The 19958-nt window shown below is 43.0% G+C and overlaps 3 protein-coding genes and 1 pseudogene across 3 annotated transcripts; 2 read left to right on the plus strand and 2 right to left on the minus strand.

Moving 5' to 3' along the window:
* Positions 1-239: 239 nt before the first annotated feature.
* On the minus strand, positions 240-8203 carry LOC128302744 (dynein axonemal heavy chain 7-like; annotated as a pseudogene).
* Positions 8204-8718: 515 nt separating this feature from the next.
* On the minus strand, positions 8719-12012 carry LOC128302745 (dynein axonemal heavy chain 12-like). The gene is made up of 5 exons (XM_053039604.1): positions 11872-12012; positions 10246-10566; positions 9556-9726; positions 9001-9447; positions 8719-8931 (listed from the first exon to the last, which is right to left on the minus strand). The coding sequence occupies exons 1-5, from the start codon at positions 12010-12012 to the stop codon at positions 8719-8721; spliced, it is 1293 nt and encodes a 430-aa protein (XP_052895564.1).
* Positions 12013-12986: 974 nt separating this feature from the next.
* LOC128301014 (methylcrotonoyl-CoA carboxylase subunit alpha, mitochondrial) lies at positions 12987-15873 on the plus strand. Its single transcript, XM_053037305.1, has 3 exons — positions 12987-13090; positions 13264-15043; positions 15119-15873. Exons 1-3 carry the CDS (start codon positions 13059-13061, stop codon positions 15401-15403), a joined length of 2097 nt encoding a protein of 698 aa, XP_052893265.1. The 5' UTR covers positions 12987-13058; the 3' UTR covers positions 15404-15873.
* A 750-nt stretch (positions 15874-16623) lies between these two features.
* LOC128301820 (beta-ureidopropionase) lies at positions 16624-19646 on the plus strand. The gene is made up of 4 exons (XM_053038453.1): positions 16624-16849; positions 18040-18302; positions 18370-18782; positions 18866-19646. Exons 1-4 carry the CDS (start codon positions 16746-16748, stop codon positions 19244-19246), a joined length of 1161 nt encoding a protein of 386 aa, XP_052894413.1. The 5' UTR covers positions 16624-16745; the 3' UTR covers positions 19247-19646.
* The last annotated feature ends 312 nt before the right edge of the window (positions 19647-19958 follow it).

Genomic DNA, 19958 nt, shown 5'->3' on the forward strand with positions numbered 1-19958 from the left:
CAATTTACCTTGCTCTTGCAATGGGGTATGATCCGAAGCCACTTGATGATCCTGACAACCCCTTGTAGATGGTGACGCAGCGCAGAAAAGGAGGGGATTGAGTCCTCCAACGTTTGGGAAGATAACTAAACGTAAATTCTAGCTGTCACGAGAGTCTATCACTTTGACTTGATCGCAGAAAGGGGCAAAAAAGCATTAGGAGCCTATTTTATACTTCATGCTTCTTCCTTCGTGCTGTGCGTTGAAACCGGTTAGTGACTAAGCTGACAAAGCATAGCCGCACCACGCAAAACCCAATGGTCCGGTTTCACATTGGGATCACAATTTAGCAACAACGCTATGACAAAGTTAGTACTGTGGCCCGTCGTGGAAAGCGTACCGCGCCGTTCGGCCGTCTTGTATACCGGACAGCGGTACGTGTGCCGCGGAACAAAATCGTCTTTTTTCATCGGTTTCAGCAGAATCTAAAAGAGCAAATATGAATTTAGCGGCAGGAAAACCTTACCATCTTAAGCAGTACTCACGTATGGCACGGTATCAAACAGGACGCGTGGTATAGACTCCTGCAGATCCCATCCTGCCCTTTTCCCTATCCCATGTGGTGCCTTCCAAAAACAATCCATACACGTACACCCTATCGTCCGGCGGTTCCGTGATGTCCGCTTCCCGCAACACTTCATTATCGAACACTAGCAGATCGATCGGTATGACGTACTTGCGGGCAAAGTTTTGCTGTGCGCCGGTCAAAAATGCCTGGGTGAAGAAAAAGCCCGACACCCAGAATGTTGCTGGCGGGCCTTCGTCGTACCATTTTTGCAGGAATTCTAACCGCGCGATAAAGTCCGCAATGTACGAGCCGAGCGTTTTCTGGCTCGGGTAGGAACGCTTCGCCCAGACGGATGGGATCTTGCCGACCAGTATCGCGCTGACCACCTCTTCCACGGTTGGTGACACGGCGACAAGACCCTGCATGGCTTTGCGAGCCGTCTGGAGTCTACCCCGGATGCAGATGAGTAGATTGTTAAAGGTACCATCTCCTGCACCAGTACCGTATTCATGCTCTGCAGAAGATAAGGGAGTATCGTGTATATAACATTCCTGTAATCGAGAGAAATCTCAGTGCGAGAGCTGACGAGTTACCTGATGATAGTCGGTCGGATACTTCTCCAGTGCGGCGTCCCGATCAAACTCTGGCGGAAGAAGCTTCAAAATGTTTGACGATACGCTAATCACAAGCTCGGCAGGAGTTTCCCTGAACACACCGGTTGATGTGTTCTGTGCGAGAATAACATACTCAATTAGTAGACTACTTACGTTACGTTAATGTTTTAGAAAATCAAGAATTGGTTACAGTAATTTAATGAAACTTAAAAACAAAATCAAACAGTTTCCAATTTTTTACAAACCTTTAAATCCTCAAGAATCTACCATTGTCAATTGAGTGTGGAAATCCAATGGAAATTTAGCCAATTAGTAGAATGAAACATAATCAATTTTTGTTTAAAATTTTTTGAACCAGGTTTGGCAATTTAACCTAATTTTACATTACCTTCATTTGCAGCAAATGCTAATGGTGGGTATTTTGGGAATGTAGCATTAAATTCAGATAATAAAGTTACTTAACATTGAAAAGTAAATTGTTTTAAAGTTCCAGTGTGTGTCAGTCAAGGCAGTTTAAATGTATGTCACCTATATTTACTAATCAGTGAGGTACTGTGGGAATTAACCAGAAGAATACCTGGCATACTTACCGTACGATCCTTCAGTTTGCATCCGATAAGAAAATGGCGTTACTGACTACAGATGTACTACACCTAACAACCGACATACCTGTGTCTTGAGCGTATTGGCCAACAAAGTGTCCGTTCTCTCGTTCTCCAGCACCTGCGCCGTGTAGAACTTTGCTAGAAGCGTATTCAAACACCGACGATCCCAATCATCCGTTACACGGCCACCGTAGTTACACTCTCCGGTTAGGTAGCGTAGTGCCACATACGGTACTTTTTCATACTCGTCCAAAAACATTCGCAACTGCGTCAAGCTGATGCTCAGATCGGTCTCGTTAAACTCGTACGGTATGTTCCAACCGATCGGACCAAACTGGCGCCGCTCCTGCACGACACCGTGGAAGAAGCACAGACTGAACAGGAGCTTTTTGAAGTTGGCCGATTGTTTGCACGCCTCGAACCATTCGACGTTGGATATTGGATCGCTCATGAACGAGCGCGACACGTTCATGCGTAGACCTTTCGGTGGTTCGTTGGTAATCTTGATTCCATTTTGTAGTACCACCACCGGGAAGTGTTCCGTCGGATAGGAGGTTAGCCAGAGCCGAAAGTCGGGATGCGTTGTGTCCGGTTGGAAGCTTTCGCAGATCTTCTCTAGCGTCGGCATCCAGCTCTGGGCGAGGTGACAGTTTTGCAGCAGAACCCAATTGCCGAACTTGGTACCTTCGTCGATCATTTTGGTTGCGATAGGTCCCTGACCCTGTCCGAGCGATAGTGAGAAGAGCCGATTTGCCCCCAGACCCTGGGCGTCAGCAAATTTTATCAGCGTGGCCATCGGATCAGCGTGACCCGGTGTTAGCACGAAGATCAATGGCACACAACAGTTCGATTCGTCGTACGATGCAGCCAAATTGAAGGCCGGAGGTTCCACGTATTTCGGTTCCATTGTTTCTGGAATTGATTGCTTGATTGATTGGAACAGTCAGTCTACAATAATCAAATCTCCGATATCCTATAGGGTAACTGTTCACCTACCTGCCACATATAACTCGATCGTGGGAACCAACTTATCCGCCCGGAAACATCGAAGTACCAGCAGCTTCTGGAACGCTGTCACCGTGGAATTCCACGGCTCCGGAATGGATGCCTCATGTGGTGTATCGTCGTCAAAGTACCGCTTCCAGTTCTGAACCACATGTTCCTTCAACGGGGCGAAATCTTCAAACGACAGATCTCATCCCAATTTTTGTCCGGTAGCCAAACGGCTGGCGGGTAGGGATCAAGATTGTCCAATCCAACACCTCCGGTAAGCAAAAACATCAGCTCGGGCGACCCGAGCTGGCCGGCATCCTGCTGCAGATTCGTAGCCAGCAATAGCGAGAACAGTATCTTGTCCTTTTCAAACAGGCTGCGGCAGATATTCTCGTAAAGGCTGTACGTAAAGTAGGTCCTAAGATCCTCCAAGCGGGCTGGTACCTCATCCACCTTCTCGGTATTGTCGATAGTCGCGGTAAAGAGGTTTACGAACCAGTTCAGGCTGTACTGATACATCGGATCGATGCAGGCCAAGTCGGCAATCGTGAAGAACAGCACCGTCGAGTGGGCCGCTATCGGCGTGTACTGCAGACGGGCCGCATCGATCTGACGTTCGGTCCCCTCGGCAACGATTTGCTTCTCGTTGATCTCGTTGGCCAGCGTTTTCGACGAGCTTAGGACCGATACAGCGGTTTCATCCTCGAGAATGTTACCCTCGGACGAGAGGACCTGCAGGATCTTGTCTTCGATCTCCTGCAGCTGCCGCTTGTTCTCCACCCCTTGCACGATCAATGCGTTCTTTTCTGTCTCGAGTTCGGGCCGTTCGCGCGCCACTGTTATCGAAAGCAGCTGATCCTGCAGTCCAGTCTGGGTGATCATGAAGTTGAGTAGCGTCACCTTCACCGCTATTTCCGGCAAGTAATGGGGACTACGGAGTTTTGTTGTGATGTAAAATTTAAACGAATCATTGTACTCTATAATTGAGTCACTCAGCTTGATACACATTGTTCCCCCCTGTCGGAAGATTTGTTTCAACTGAATCGGTGCCAGCATTGGTTCGATCTCTTCACCGACATTCTCCAGTAGCACTGGTAGACCAAACTGTATGGCGTTCTCCAGTACGCGTGTATAGTCAGGGTGTGAGAGACGTATTATACAAATACGGTTCGCCTTCTCCATATTGCGTACCCATGTGTTAGCCTGCCCTTGGGGATCGATCATCAGAGGCCAGCGTCGAGCATTGCTAAAAAGAGGAAAAAGAGCACACATTACACTTCACATCTCGAGTCTTACCATCGCATCGATACAAAAACACGATCGCTATTCTCTAAATATTCCCAAAGCCCCTGGTCAATTCTTACTGAAAGATGATAGCACTCTCCACTGAAAATGCATCACTTGTCAAACCGAAGATGTTCCACGCCCGAATATCGACCGGGTTTCCCAGTACGTTCACGAGCTGGAAGTCCTGGGAACAGATGGTTCCACGATCCGTACACCGTTCGATCCACTGTTCGATCTGCTGTGCCCGGAACTGCATCGTAAAGGGTCCCAAGTACGCAACGATACCAGATGCAATCAACACGTCACCGGTGAGCGTGTCGTAGATTAGTGCCAGCGTTTCTGCCGCCGTCTGCCAGCGATCCTTCTCACCACCCAGACCGGTAATGATCTCCGTAGCGCGTTCCAGCTTCTTCATACACAGCTCTACATTTGCTTGCAGCTTTGCATGTTGAGCAATCTGTTCGTCCAGCTTACGTTGGAGATCCGCAAGATTTTCCTTGACGATACGTAGCTGTTCCAGCTTTGCATTCAGTATCGTCATAGCGGACTAGGAGAAATAATACACAATAGTTTGTTAATGGATGCTAATGTGGTGTAGTGAGATAACCGGAAAAAGAACTCAAGAACCTACATTATAACTCGCTTGAGCTTCGGCTAATGCTGCTTTCTTGGGTGCTATCTCCTTTGCTACCTTATCGTACTTTGCAATCGCAATGACCCATTTGCACAATCCTTCCGCAGCCGTCGACGCCGCCTTCACCTTCTCCGGATCAAAGTTTTCGTTGGTAAAGACACGCTCCTCAAGCTTCTGTATTACCTTCAGAGGAATATCATCCTTCTCGAAGTTTAGCACCGCATCGATATCGTAACCTTCCACCGTCCGATATAGTGACCCGAGCAGTGTCCACAACAGATTGACGTCTTTTTCATTTCGTTGATTGGCTGCAAAGAAGCGTGAAGGAATTTGTTTACGACGACTGAAACTTGTTAGGAAAGCAAATCCTGCACTATTTGACAGTTCTACAAAGGACTACTGTAACTACTGTCTGAAGTTTACAATCGAAGCAACCATACGTCTAATATAAACCTTTAGCAACATTGAAATATAATCATTCAGAACATTAGCATCAAAGCAACCATACGTTCAACTATACACAGCTTACATGATGGAGTTTATCGAAGTGCCTCTACGCATTCCACGGATTCCCGCTAGTGGATTCGTGTTCCAGGGGGTGCTTCATATAAAGGAAGCGTATTTAAAGAAGAATGTCGATTGCGCTGCCGGAGATGGTTCACCGGTGCAAGTTCAACTTTTCGTACACGACGCCGACAACGAAGTGGTAGGAACGATTACGATGATGCCGCAAGTCGTGCATGATGTTGCGATTGCAGATTCCAGGACTACTTCCGACATTATTTATCGCATAAACGACAACATGACCGTTACCGGAGAAACTTGTAAATCAGCTGCTGGTTTGCGATCCAGCCAAACACGACCAGTGCACCAAATTGCAGAAAATCGCTGTTTGCAATATTTCAAATGTTGTGAACGTTGCCAGGCCTGTTTGAAGTGGCTGTCAATCGAGTGCTGCTGTTCAAAGTGTGGCAACAAAACCCAAAAGGAGGAACCTTTGGCAAAATCTATTCTGCCAACCTGCTGCAACGACCCGTCCGAATTGGGGCCGGCACCCAAAGGAAAAACGCCATCTTTCTACGGTTTGGACACAATGGAAGCTTGTTCCCAATCGTGTCGATTGTGCCACATTTGCCAAATTCGTTGTATCGATTGCGCATACCAAATGAGCCTGAAGGATGAGTCCAAATCGTCCAGCTCTTTCAGCTCTTTCAGCTGTGTTCCTCGACAGATTATATCTGCAACCGCTCCAACGACGGCCACAAAGGCCAGACCTGTTACCCGTCGTCCGTGGCGTACTGGTCGTCCATCCCACGGTCCCAAACCCGCCTGCGTTATGCTGGGAAATGACAACAACGAATCTACCAACCAGCCGACTGCTGATGGCAAAGATCGTGTCAGTGCGGCCAGACCTGTTACCCGTCGTCCGTGGCGTACCGGTCGTCCATCCCACGGTCCCAAACCCGCTACCAACCAGCCGACTGCTGATGGCAAAGATCGTGTCAGGGCGGCACAGATTCGCAAAAACAACAACGACAATGTACCCGTTTCGTCGAAAAAAACGGTCGGCTTCCGTACGGATGATCCTGCACAAGGTGATCACAAGCAGAAATCAACGCTTCACCAACGGAAAGATGTCAAATCCAAAGCTCCCGGAGTAGGTGGAGGTGCAGCGAAGGAAAGCAAACCTACTGGAAAGGGCAGCAAAAAGTAAATCACACCACAACAGTTAGTGTTTCGTTTTGAAGCCTCGATGCCGTCAGATGGCGATACGGTTCGGTTTGTTGGATATTTCTCCAACATGTCCGGCTAATCGCAGCCGTTCATACACCTATTTCTTTATCTTATTTCTTTATACACATATTTCGTTATCTTGTATCGTACCTTTGGAACTAAAAATAGAAATTAATTATTAAATTATTATTTAATTATTATTATTATTTATTATTAATTATTATTTAATTATTAAAGAAATTAAAGATACTAAAAACAAAGTACTGCATGAAGGTTTTTTTTTTATTAAATAATGTAATAGTTATTTTTCTGCATGTTTCCATTTTTAAGAAGCGTTTGTGCTACAGTTTACAACTACAGTTAAACAAACACGGCTTTAGATTCGGCACATTTAGTTGCCAGCAGTTTCAGCAGTAGTAAATGTGGAGGGGAAAGATAATTTCTCGGATAGTGCATAATTTCGTAGTGGAAATTAACGTGAACCTCGTGACAATTAAAAAGGGTACGGTGACACATGTTGCCATTATGTCATCGCTTTGCACTCGTCAACAATTAAATGATGCAATAATGAGTTGGAGTGCACCCTTTAGTAATATGTTTTCATTTTCTTAAGAGAAGGTGAATTAGTATTGACGTTGTCGAATAGTTGAAATTAATAAAAGTGTGTTTTAAATCACATCTGTTTCAACGAGAACATATATCTTCACTGTACTATACCTATGATGCATAGCTAATTTTTTACTGAAAATGTTTGGCAATTATGCAAGTCAAGCGAAGACAGCTAAGGCTTTAATAAAGTTATAACAATTTATCTTACCTGGTTTTTTACATAAATTTCAATTTTAATGGTAATTTCTTTACATTCTGTTTGTTAAATTTTGTTTTAAATTCCGTGCTAACCTAACCTTAAAGTAACCTTTTTTATATTTATATTTTTATTGCAAGTTGTTTTCTCTTCTTTTAGCTTCTTTTCATACTTTATGAGCCATTGTTTTGTTAATTGTGTAATGCTAAACGTTACAGTGATTTTTATTCTTTTGTTACATCGTTCCTCATCCAAAATGCTGTAGATTTTCTTTCTTGGTGAACTGAATTTACAAGTCCTATAATAAATTGTCTTTCTCTACATCTTAAAACACTAATCTAACCGTTTTAATAGTCTGAACAACAATTTCGTCAAAAATAAGTGGCAAACATTTTCCGATGAAAAACTGAACAATTTACACTCTCGCTCACCAAGTTTCTTCGAAAGGAAGAGGCAAATTTTGCATAGTGCAAAGTGGAAAGTTACTACTACACAAATTTTTTGGGGCCCCCGACACGGCGAGGCCCTAGGCGACCGCCTACACCGCCTACCGTTTGATCCGCCGCTGTACTCACTTTAATAGTTCTTTGACTCAAATCAATTTACCTTGCTCTTGCAATGGGGTATGATCCGAAGCCACTTGATGATCCTGACAACCCCTTGTAGATGGTGACGCAGCGCAGAAAAGGAGGGGATTGAGTCCTCCAACGTTTGGGAAGATAACTAAACGTAAATTCTAGCTGTCACGAGAGTCTATCACTTTGACTTATAGAAGATGGTCCCGAAATTTGGTCGACTTTGGTCATTATTATTCGTACTAGTATGGCAAGTTTGTCCGGGATTCCAACAGAGTTCATTGCGTCGTAACCGTTATCTGGCTAACCTGACTATCAAGGCTATGCTATCGTATGCGGCCTTGAAGTCAATGAAGAGATGGAAAGAATAGAGTTGCTGTTCCGTCATCTTCTCCAAGATCTGCCGCATAGTGAGAGCATCTGATCAGTGGTTGATTTCCCGTTTCGGTGGTTGATTCGGTGGTGGTGGTTGATTTCCCTCTGTGATAGTTTCCAACTACTATTCCTGGCGTAACGACCTAGTTAAAATGCGATGAATTTTGTTTTCTAGTGCTGCAACCTCAATTTTTTATCAGTCGGTGCCTGGTGCTTTATCATTGTTGAGTCGACGGAACGGTAGCAGTACACGTGTAGCTTATATTATGTTTTGCAACTCAAACCATTTTTAATAAGATATCCATGAAATATTTGTAAAAATTGAATTATTTTGTATATATTAGACGTAAAAAAGTTGCTTTTGTTAAATATGTATATCGTGCTATTTTCGTATCATGTCTTAATTTGCTTGTAAAATGACTTGTAATTCTGAAAAACCCTCATTAAACGAAAATCCCCTACGTCATTGATCGCAGAAAGGGGCAAAAAAGCATTAGGAGCCTATTTTATACTTCATGCTTCTTCCTCCGTGCTGTGCGTTGAAACCGGTTAGTGACTAAGCTGACAAAGCATAGCCGCACCACGCAAAACCCAATGGTCCGGTTTCACATTGGGATCACAATTTAGCAACAACGCTATGACAAAGTTAGTACTGTGGCCCGTCGTGGAAAGCGTACCGCGCTGTTCGGCCGTCTTGTATACCGGACAGCGGTACGTGTGCCGCGGAACAAAATCGTCTTTTTTCATCGGTTTCAGCAGAATCTAAAAGAGCAAATATGAATTTAGCGACAGGAAAACCTTACCATCTTAAGCAGTACTCTCGTATGGCACGGTATCAAACAGGACGCGTGGTATAGACTCCTGCAGATCCCATCCTGCCCTTTTCCCTATCCCATTATCGAACACTAGCAGATCGATCGGTATGACGTACTTGCGGGCAAAGTTTTGCTGTGCGCCGGTCAAAAATGCCTGGGTGAAGAAAAAGCCCGACACCCAGAATGTTGCTGGCGGGCCTTCGTCGTACCATTTTTGCAGGAATTCTAACCGCGCGATAAAGTCCGCAATGTACGAGCCGAGCGTTTTCAGGCTCGGGTAGGAACGCTTCGCCCAGACGGATGGGATCTTGCCGACCAGTATCGCGCTGACCACCTCTTCCACGGTTGGTGACACGGCGACAAGACCCTGCATGGCTTTGCGAGCCGTCTGGAGTCTACCCCGGATGCAGATGAGTAGATTGTTAAACGGTACCATCTCCTGCACCAGTACCGTATTCATGCTCTGCAGAAGATAAGGGAGTATCGTGTATATAAGTATTCCTTATATTCCGAGTATTTCCGAGTATTCCTGTATTCGAGAGAAATCTCAGTGCGAGAGCTGACGAGTTACCTGATGATAGTCGGTCGGATACTTCTCCAGTGCGGCGTCCCGATCAAACTCTGGCGGAAGAAGCTTCAAAATGTTTGACGATACGCTAATCACAAGCTCGGCAGGAGTTTCCCTGAACACACCGGTTGATGTGTTCTGTGCGAGAATAACATACTCAATTAGTAGACTACTTACGTTACGTTAATGTTTTAGAAAATCAAGAATTGGTTACAGTAATTTAATGAAACTTAAAAACAAAATCAAACAGTTTCCAATTTTTTACAAACCTTTAAATCCTCAAGAATCTACCATTGTCAATTGAGTGTGGAAATCCAATGGAAATTTAGCCAATTAGTAGAATGAAACATAATCAATTTTTGTTTAAAATTTTTTGAACCAGGTTTGGCAATTTAACCTAATTTTACATTACCTTCATTTGCAGCAAATGCTAATGGTGGGTATTTTGGGAATGTAGCATTAAATTCAGATAATAAAGTTACTTAACATTGAAAAGTAAATTGTTTTAAAGTTCCAGTGTGTGTCAGTCAAGGCAGTTTAAATGTATGTCACCTATATTTACTAATCAGTGAGGTACTGTGGGATTTAACCAGAAGAATACCTGGCATACTTACCGTACGATCCTTCAGTTTGCATCCGATAAGAAAATGGCGTTACTGACTACAGATGTACTACACCTAACAACCGACATACCTGTGTCTTGAGCGTATTGGCCAACAAAGTGTCCGTTCTCTCGTTCTCCAGCACCTGCGCCGTGCAGAACTTTGCTAGAAGCGTATTCAAACACCGACGATCCCAATCATCCGTTACACGGCCACCGTAGTTACACTCTCCGGTTAGGTAGCGTAGTGCCACATACGGTACTTTTTCATACTCGTCCAAAAACATTCGCAACTGCGTCAAGCTGATGCTCAGATCGGTCTCGTTAAACTCGTACAGTATGTTCCAACCGATCGGACCAAACTGGCGCCGCTCCTGCACGACACCGTGGAAGAAGCACAGACTGAACAGGAGCTTTTCCGAACGTTGTTGGCGCCATAGATTCGAAACATGTTCGAGTCAAATGTCCAAATCGATCTGAGTCTCATTTTTTCAATTATAAAAAGTTTTTTTCGGTCCATCTTCAAGCGATTGTCGACGATAAAGGAAGATACATTACCGTAGATATTGGAGATTATGGTAGACGAAGCGATAGCGGCGTGTTCATGAACAGCAACACATTTCGAAATATAGAAAACAATACTTTACGATTTCCCCCATCTAGGCCAATTGAAGGATGCTCCATGCATATGCCATATGTGTTACTCGGAGATCAAGGATATCCGCTTAAAGATTATTTAATGAGGCCATATCCTGCGAACAGTGGTGAAGCGGAGGAATTATACAATAGGTTTCATAACAGCATTAGAAAAATTGTTGAATGCACTTTTGGAATTACAGTTTGTAAGTGGAGGTGTTTAAAAACTGAATTGCAAATGGAGCCTAAGAATTTAGATGTCATAATTAAAACAATATGCTTATTGCATAATATATGTATAGACTTTAGAGGCAATACAGGTAGAAGTAATACAATAAATATACCACAAGAGATCAGTCGACGCAGTAGGCGTAATAATAATGCAACCAGAAGGGCATACCGAATTAGGGATGAATTTAAAAACTTTTTCTTGAGAAATAGTGATATTATCGAATAGTTTTTTTATTGTAAATAATTATGGTTAGGATTATATTTTCAATTTTAAATTTCTACACCACTTAACATATTCTGCTTTGAAAAATAAATTCTTTTGCACATTGAACTGAGTGCGTACAACGAGCATGGCGATTTCCATAGAGCATCACTTTGAATCGAATGCTGCGGCCTAACCTGAACTAATCATTTTTATGTTCTATTATCTTTCATAAGGCATATTATTCCTTTCTAACATCTTTATAAAACTGTATGTTTCTCAATACCTTATACTATAATAAAAGTATTAAAACTTTTATATTGTGACCAGCGTTGTTTTGAATCGTAATCTTAAAATTGTTATGGTTATACTATATCCTTATGGTTAATTAAAAATGTTATTTTAGCGCGTTCGCTGTGTTTTTTCCCTAGTTGTTATTACCTTTGTTGTTATCTTTTTCGGATCTAATGAACCAGAGCACCACCACCACCAGATCAGCAGCTCCAGAATCGACCCGGCTAAAAACGTCGACCTAAATTCCAGACCTGGACAGGCTGAAACCGACATATTCGACCCAATAACCAGCACCTATTTCATGTGACTTCCTTGAATAAAATAAACCTAAAAAGGAACATTGAAATTTACTTACCATACATCTTAAAACGCCTGCCACTTGTTTCCACGACTTCTCCACTAGCGGTTTGTTGCTGTAGCCCGGATCCGTTGGGCACCACAACAACTTTCGCTTCTGGACCAAACTGATCAATAATTCTATATTGATGTGTTCCATTTCTGAAAAAAACGATTAAATACATTATGAATTCATTTTTTTATGATATGGAATACGTACCGTTCGATCGATTCAAATTGTTCAATTTTATTCAAAACAAATTGTGAATAATTTTAAACGTGCTGATTTTTTTGTTGTTGTTGACGATCCGTTAATTGTTTTGATTTCCCCCCCCCCCAAAACGCTTGTCAGATGTTTTTGACACCCAAGATGCACATATGCTAGCTATGCGAACGACAAGTTTCACGAGGTTTATAGAAAAAACAAAATGATTTGTATGACGACAGATGTTTTACCAAGTTTTACGGGATTTCTCAGAGCACCTCCATAGAACGCCATACGTTTGTATTTGTCGTTGGTCGTATACGACAAATCCCAGAGCAGGCCCCAAGTTTTACGGGATTTCTCAGAGCACCTCCATAGAACGCCATACGTTTGTATTTGTTGTTGGTCGTATACGACAAATCCCAGAGCAGGCCCTTTCCTAGACTAGACTAGACTTATTTTACCACGTAGCCGAATAGTCAGTCCTTGCTACGGAGGATTGGTCCGGGTCGTTCGTGTGAAGGCCGGCGCCGCTACCATCATGCCACCGGGCCATGCCAATGATGATTTGTCATATCAGATCACGAAAAACATCATCAGAAAACATGGGCAATTGTTTCGGGATCTGTATGGACCAAATGCCAATTGCGAACCCTGCAATAATCGTTGATCTTTCTGTATCAAATTGAACGCATTATGTATTGATCTTGACTACATTCTGCATATTCTGCGTACTGTTTCTCCAAAGTACGCGTACTGTTTGGTCAAATCATGACATTTAATTGAAATCTGCATTTCATATAAAATTTATCAAATTCTTAACTGAAATAGAGGTCATAAAGATAGTAAAATAAACTCTGCAGTTCATGTGGCAGCTGTCAAATTAAATTGAATGGAATCTTCTATACATCTTGACACATTCCATGTGTGCAATTCCACCTGTTGTGCTGCTGTGCTCTGCAGTAGATAAACAAATATCCTGAAAAAACGAAGAAATTAACATGTTGCACAAATTGCAAACTGCGGCAATGCGGTAAGTATTGTACCTAGATAGATAATCACTGGATGTGTCTTCCAGATATTCTATTTTTGGTAAATGTTATGATGCTATCAAGCGATTGTTATGTAATCATGCGATATTTGTTTCGAGCCGATAGTTTCATCATGCCGCATTCTAAATGACTATTATTTATTACTTATTTGAAGTTCCCGGCGTTTCGCCTCCGCTTGCACCAACGCTGGCCCAAAAGTGGTACATCGCCAGATCAATAAACTACTCATAGCCAATCGTGGAGAAATCGCGTGTCGTGTGATGCGAACAGCCAACCGGCTCGGCATTCGTACGGTTGCTGTATTCTCCGATGCGGACGAAAAATCGCTCCACGTAAAACAAGCGAACGAAGCGTACAACATTGGCCCTGCTGCATCTCAACAGTCCTACCTTCGGGGGGATAAAATTTTGGCCGTGGCCAAAAAAGCAGGCTGTCAAGCAATTCATCCCGGTTATGGATTTCTGTCGGAGAATGTGGAGTTCGCTGAGTTGTGCCAACAGGAGGGAGTAACCTTTATCGGTCCACCGGCAAGTGCCATCCGAGATATGGGCATTAAGAGCACTTCCAAGCACATTATGTCCGCCGCAGGTGTACCGATCATCAACGGGTATCACGGAGAAGATCAGTCAAACGAGAGGCTTATGCAAGAGGCACAAAAGATAGGGTTTCCGCTTATGATCAAGGCGGTACGTGGTGGTGGAGGCAAAGGAATGCGCATTGCTGAAACGGAAGCAGATTTTATGCCCATGTTGCAATCTGCCAGGACCGAATCGGAGAAGGCTTTTGGTGATAGTGCAATGCTGCTGGAACGCTATGTACGATCGCCAAGACACGTGGAAGTACAGGTCTTTGGCGACCATTACGGCAATGCAGTTTACCTATACGAACGAGATTGTTCAGTGCAACGGCGACATCAGAAGATTATTGAAGAAGCGCCCGCACCGGGACTATCTGAAGAGCTACGAAAACAGCTCGGCGAAGCAGCAGTTCGTGCCGCTAAAGCAGTAAACTATGTCGGTGCTGGAACGGTAGAATTCATTCTGGACAAAGAAGATCTATCGTTCCACTTCATGGAAATGAACACACGCTTGCAGGTGGAACATCCTATCACGGAAATGATTACCGGGACGGATTTGGTGGAATGGCAGATAAAGGTAGCTGCAGGCGAGCCTCTACCGGTAATGCAGGAAGATATCGTTAAGCGCGGGCACGCTTTCGAAGCTCGTATCTACGCCGAAGATCCAGCCGGTGGCTTTTTGCCAGGTGCCGGTCCTTTGGACTACCTATCGACTCCAGAGCCATCGAATACAACGCGTGTCGAAACTGGCGTACGTCAGGGCGATGAGGTATCAATCCATTACGATCCGATGATAGCAAAGTTGGTTGTTTGGGGTGAAAATCGTGCCAGCAGTTTGCAGCTCTTGATCGACCAATTGACCAACTATCAGATAGCTGGTTTGCAGACCAACATAAACTTTTTGATCGATCTTGCACGGCACCATCATTTCCAAGCTGCAGACGTACATACGGGATTCATCGAGCAGCACATGGATACACTGTTTCCGAAAAAAGGAATACCTTCGGAGAAGGTAGTACAGATGGCATTAGCCCACACACTAAACGAACGCGTACAATCTGGTGCCAGTTTGGGAAGAAAAACTGCTAGCCCATTCGATGTTGAATACGGTTTCCGACCGAACTATGGTGTGGCAAGACAATTGAAAATAAAAATCGGCGATGTAGAACATACGGTGGAAATAATGACGAACGCGGAAAGCACCTACTCCGTTCGTGTGGATTCAGGTGAATGGATGAAGGTTACGGTCCGGCGCAAACCCTATGTGCATCGTTTTCTGCTAGAAACGAATATTGAGGGACACGTGTCGTGCTTTAACGCAGTCATTTCGGGTGAAAATATCGCTCTTTTTGATGAGGTACATACTGATGATAATGATTGTCGGAGTGCGTGTGTACATGGTAACAGAAATATTCTCACAATTTCGTTTCAGAATGGCATGGTGGGAGGAGAAATTGTTCAGCCACGTTTTCTCGTTACCGAAAGTTCGATGGGTGGTGTCGATGCTTCGAGTGTAATCGCCCCGATGCCTGGTGTGCTTGATAAATTGCTCGTCAAGCCAGGCGACAGTGTGAAGGTTGGAACGCCGGTTGCGGTGTTGATCGCAATGAAGATGGAGCACGTCCTGAAGGCGGCAAAGGATGGTGTGGTTAAAGCGATCCCGAACGCAGAAGGTAGCAATGTTCGCAAAGGCGCTATCTTGCTTTCATTCGAATGAATAGGTACAACCTATTTGAAAAATGAAATGAAAACGATCCTGCATTTAATCTGTTCTGAACAGTCTGACACAAAGTGCATTTATTAGATAGTAAGCTGTAGATCGGTAGATCGGTGAGATTCAAATCATTGAGATAATATAGAATAACACACATTCTACCATATAGCGTTTAACGCTCTGATATAGAAGTAGTCAATGAAATTCTACGCAGGAAAACTAATTTTAACGAACACACATCGAAGCTATTGCTACAGGAAAAAAAATTACCCAAATTTGAAGAAGTTAAAAATTTAAAAACTCCCACGAAGTCCAACAGGACAGCGTTTAACGCATCGCTAGTAAGACGATTATGAATCAAAATTTGTAAAACAGTTCTTCCGTGAAAGTAACTTTTACATTCACACAAAGAGTGTACTATTTTTTTCAAATAACCTTGTTAAGTTAACATTCCAATATAGAAGATGAATAAAATGTGCTAAAAAGTAAGGAAGATTTGTAGTTGTATTAGTTCCCTTATCATCGGAATTATGAATCCTGGTATAGCCTGGATGTATGTTACTGGACTCCAATTTACCGCGACCTAACAGCTGGATGGATGTATGAAGTACAGATTTGATAGTCGCACAGATGTCGTAAAAGAATGGAAGCTGTTTCCATGTTTTTGTTGAAGAAACATTAATTTCGTCATTAAGCATTTAGCAATGCATATTCACTACTTCTAATTCACCTCTAGCTCCTTCCAATCAATAGTATTAATTAGATTCAAATTTGGTTCACCCTTTAGTTCCATCGGTAAAGTACTCCATCGTGTGCCAGTAAAGAAGGGTTCATAGTTTATGATTAGATTACATTTATTTACATCAATTGTTTCTTGCGCACAGCACAAATGTTCGTACAAATGCTCGCTGTGGTGAGAAAGCCAAAGAGGTGTTGAGAACCGAGGGCATGCATAGAGAGGAAACAGATTATGTAATCTGGAGAGTAAAAATGGGAGAACTCCGACATCGATAGACTGCGGACGCCCTATGAAGAATGTGTTCTCACTCACGATTGGTTCCAAAATTCTCTTTTTCTCTTGTACCGCTATGCACCGAGCCGAAGTGCGCAACGGTTAGTTGAAATGCGCAACGACGACTACCTTGGCTCGTTTCACTTGTAGTTTAGTGAACGATTGAGTGCGTTAAGGCGCAAGTGTCTCTGGTGACCGAGCTACTGTGTGTTGATCATTGCCCCCATACACAATCGGACGTCGTCCATCAGTACGAGACTGTTTGGAATTCGCTTTGGAAAAGCTGTAGAGCGTACTGCTGCTTAAAGATACTGCACACGCGACCGTAGCAATATGTCTGAATCGAATTTTAAAAGCCTAGAAGCCACCCTCAACAAATATATTCCTCCGGAAGAGCTACGTGAAGTGAAGCGAGTGTTGTATGGACGGCCAGACGAGTAAGTAAAGTTTCGCTGCTTGAAATGAAGTGACAATGAACATTGTAAACGATGATTATTTTTTCTTTCGGTTTATGCCGTCGCTTGAAGCTGGCTTGTAAAATTTCTATGTAGTGTGGTGGATAAAAATAGATGGATTGTTTTGAAGAGAGATTCATCGCGTTTTTTCAAATCCCGAACATGAACTTGAATGTTTTTCAGCTCTAAACTTGCAGCACACACAAGATCACAAATGTACGTATGAGCAGCTAGCAAAAGAGCAGGGCAAATAATTCGGTTATAATCTGCATAGTATGACAATAAGCAGCAGATAACAGTACTACAATGATACTACAATGGAATGGTGAATTGTTTTGCGATAAGCTTAAAGATAACGAGTTGCTGTGACGGTAGATTGTGTTATGACCTTTTGGAAAGAAATATTTACAACAAGCGTGAAGAACTCCTACAGTCAGGCATGTAATTGAGTCGTTTAGGTGATCCAAACTGCGATAATTGGAGCTATGCTTCGAAAAATTTGGTCCTCTAATACGAACTACAAAAGATCCAGTACGCATTCTTGAATGTTTGATCAAGTAAACTTAAAACGAGGTAAACTGAATCGATTTTTCAACTCATTAACCCAGTGATCGCCGGTTATGACCAATTCGTTACAATTCGACCTTCGGACTAAAAAATTGTCCGAAATTGTCGGTCGAGAACGGCCAAATCTAGGCTGCATGAAATTGCCCAGAACACGCGACTATTATAGTTTATTTATCATTATATTAAAATTAAAGCTTTTTATATCGTCAGCCAATGATGGTTTAACGAAGCATTACAGGTGTTATAATTGGTAACTCAAATTTAGTGTAACAGAGACGCACTTAGGCATGGACGCCAATGTCAATCAGATAATTTTTTTTCGTGGGTCGGGTCGTATATCTTATTCTACCATAAGTATCATATAGAATGCTTATTCACTTTTTTAAGTAAACTTCATAGGGAGGAGAGATCAGACCACGAAACCAGACAGACAGCCAATCCACACACAAAATCCAAGGCCACAAACAGGCTGTATCTTTTCAATGGCATTTTCTAAGGTTCCGGTTGAGTGGCGATTGCTACATTTATGTAGAAGGCAGTTTTCTGCTTTTAAGTTTTAAGTTAGAACTTACTTATGATCATAATACGATTTGAAATGATTACAGCAATGAGCTACAATTTTCCGAGGAAACCATTTCACTGGCCAAAGACGTTGACATCGAGCTGAAAGGTTATGTTTTTACAGCGCGGAAGGAAGATCTACGACGGCCGAGAATTGTGCGGGTGGCAGCAGTACAAAACACGGTAGACATTCCGACCACGGCACCGATTCATGTGCAGCGCGATGCTTTACATGAGAAGATTTCGAACATTTTGCGTGTCGCCGTCACTGCCGGAGTCAACATCGTATGCCTTCAGGAAGCATGGAGTAAGTTTATTCCAAGAAAAATTAACTTCTCGTCTCATCAACGTATTTTGTGTGTTTTTTCCTACAGCTATGCCATTTGCATTTTGCACGCGCGAAAAGTTTCCCTGGTGCGAATTTGCCGAAGATGTAGAAAATGGACCAACGACTAAGATGCTGAAAGAGTTAGCCAAACAGTACAACATGGTGATCATTTCGCCCATCCTGGAACGTGACGCAAACCATCACGATACGATTTGGAATACGGCAGTAGTCATTTCCAATAATGGATCGTATGTTGGCAAACATCGAAAAAACCATATACCGCGTGTGGGTGATTTCAATGAGTCAACCTATTACTATGAGGGCGATACGGGGCATCCGGTGTTTGACACACAGTTTGGACGCATTGGCATCAACATTTGCTACGGACGCCATCATCCACAGAACTGGATGATGTTTGGCGTGAATGGAGCAGAGATTGTATTCAACCCATCGGCCACTGTAAGATTTGCTATAAGCTGTGTAAAATCATGACCCGGTGCTAAGAATTTCGATTCCAATTTCTTTTTCCTTTTCCTTTTCAGGTAGGTGGATTAAGTGAACCACTGTGGGGAATTGAAGCACGTAATGCGGCCATCGCTAACAGCTTCTTCGCCGTGGCAATCAATCGAGTCGGTACGGAAGTGTTCCCGAACGAATTCACCTCCGGCAACGGACTCCCAGCGCACAAAGACTTTGGTCCATTTTATGGTTCGTCTTACGTGGCTGCACCCGACGGTTCTCGGACGCCCGGTCTGTCCCGCGATAAGAGTGGTCTGTTGGTGGTCGAGATGGATTTGAACCTTTGTCGACAGATAAAAGATTTCTGGGGTTTCCAAATGACCCAGCGTTTACCACTATACGCGGAAAGCTTAGCAAAAGCAATTAAGCCCGACTACAAACCCCAGATAGTGCGAGAAAACTGAACAGATTTACTGCAACAGATGCAAATGTTTAAGTATCTAAAGTGACTGTTTACAACGGCTTGGATAAGCGTTCCAACAACGCAGTTGTTGGTAGGTTCGTGCTTTAAATTAAGCAGAATGATTGTAACAAGGATAGAAATGTTTTTCGATGCAAGGTAATGGGATAGAAGTAGCATCAGAGATTCTCCGTACTGAATACAGTACGATTTTCCATGTGTTACAATTGTTTTAAAATAAAATTAAAAAAGAATCGTTCAAAAGTTTACTATTTAAAAAAAAAATTGCAGGTAAAGGTAGAGGTAAAGCGGGATTGTAATGAAATTATTCCGGAATGTTACACAAGATTAGAACAAAAGGAATGATAAATAATGAAGTAAAATGAAATGAAAAATGAAAAAGAAAAAAAAAACAAAACTAATGAAAGGCGTAAGTTTTAAAACAAAATATAGAAAGGAAAAATATTTCTGGGGCAACCCGGGCATTATGGTAGCGGCACCGGCTTTTACACGAACAGACCGGACCAATCTATCTTAGCAAGGACTGGCTATCCGGTTTCGTGGTAATATAAATCAAAACGGCCAGGCCGTTCCAACGAAAAAAAATAGAAAGGAAAGCAGCAACTTGAACGTAGCAATTCGATTAATTTAAAAACTTGTCCTGCAAATATAGAAGTAAGGTGAACAACCGGGTTCGTGTCGTTCCTCAAAAGCAA

Source organism: Anopheles moucheti, chromosome 3 (genome assembly GCF_943734755.1).
Source record: "Anopheles moucheti chromosome 3, idAnoMoucSN_F20_07, whole genome shotgun sequence".
Taxonomy (NCBI): domain Eukaryota; kingdom Metazoa; phylum Arthropoda; class Insecta; order Diptera; family Culicidae; genus Anopheles; species Anopheles moucheti.

What these genes read in the sequence shown, in the direction of transcription:
- LOC128302745 (XM_053039604.1), bottom strand. Translation starts at nt 12,012, where the DNA reads ATGGAACACATCAATATAGAATTATTGATCAGTTTGGTCCAGAAGCGA. An exon ending in CCAATACGCTCAAGACACAG is followed by an intron (nt 9,727 to 10,245) that starts GTATGTCGGTTG and finishes TAACGTAACGTA; the next exon opens with AGTAGTCTACTAATTGAGTA. An exon ending in ATCCGACCGACTATCATCAG is followed by an intron (nt 9,448 to 9,555) that starts GTAACTCGTCAG and finishes TATCTTCTGCAG; the next exon opens with AGCATGAATACGGTACTGGT.
- LOC128301014 (XM_053037305.1), top strand. Translation starts at nt 13,059, where the DNA reads ATGTTGCACAAATTGCAAACTGCGGCAATGCG. An exon ending in TTGCAAACTGCGGCAATGCG is followed by an intron (nt 13,091 to 13,263) that starts GTAAGTATTGTA and finishes ACTTATTTGAAG; the next exon opens with TTCCCGGCGTTTCGCCTCCG. An exon ending in ATATCGCTCTTTTTGATGAG is followed by an intron (nt 15,044 to 15,118) that starts GTACATACTGAT and finishes ATTTCGTTTCAG; the next exon opens with AATGGCATGGTGGGAGGAGA.
- LOC128301820 (XM_053038453.1), top strand. Translation starts at nt 16,746, where the DNA reads ATGTCTGAATCGAATTTTAAAAGCCTAGAAGCCACCCTCAACAAATAT. An exon ending in TTGTATGGACGGCCAGACGA is followed by an intron (nt 16,850 to 18,039) that starts GTAAGTAAAGTT and finishes AAATGATTACAG; the next exon opens with CAATGAGCTACAATTTTCCG. An exon ending in ATGCCTTCAGGAAGCATGGA is followed by an intron (nt 18,303 to 18,369) that starts GTAAGTTTATTC and finishes TTTTTCCTACAG; the next exon opens with CTATGCCATTTGCATTTTGC.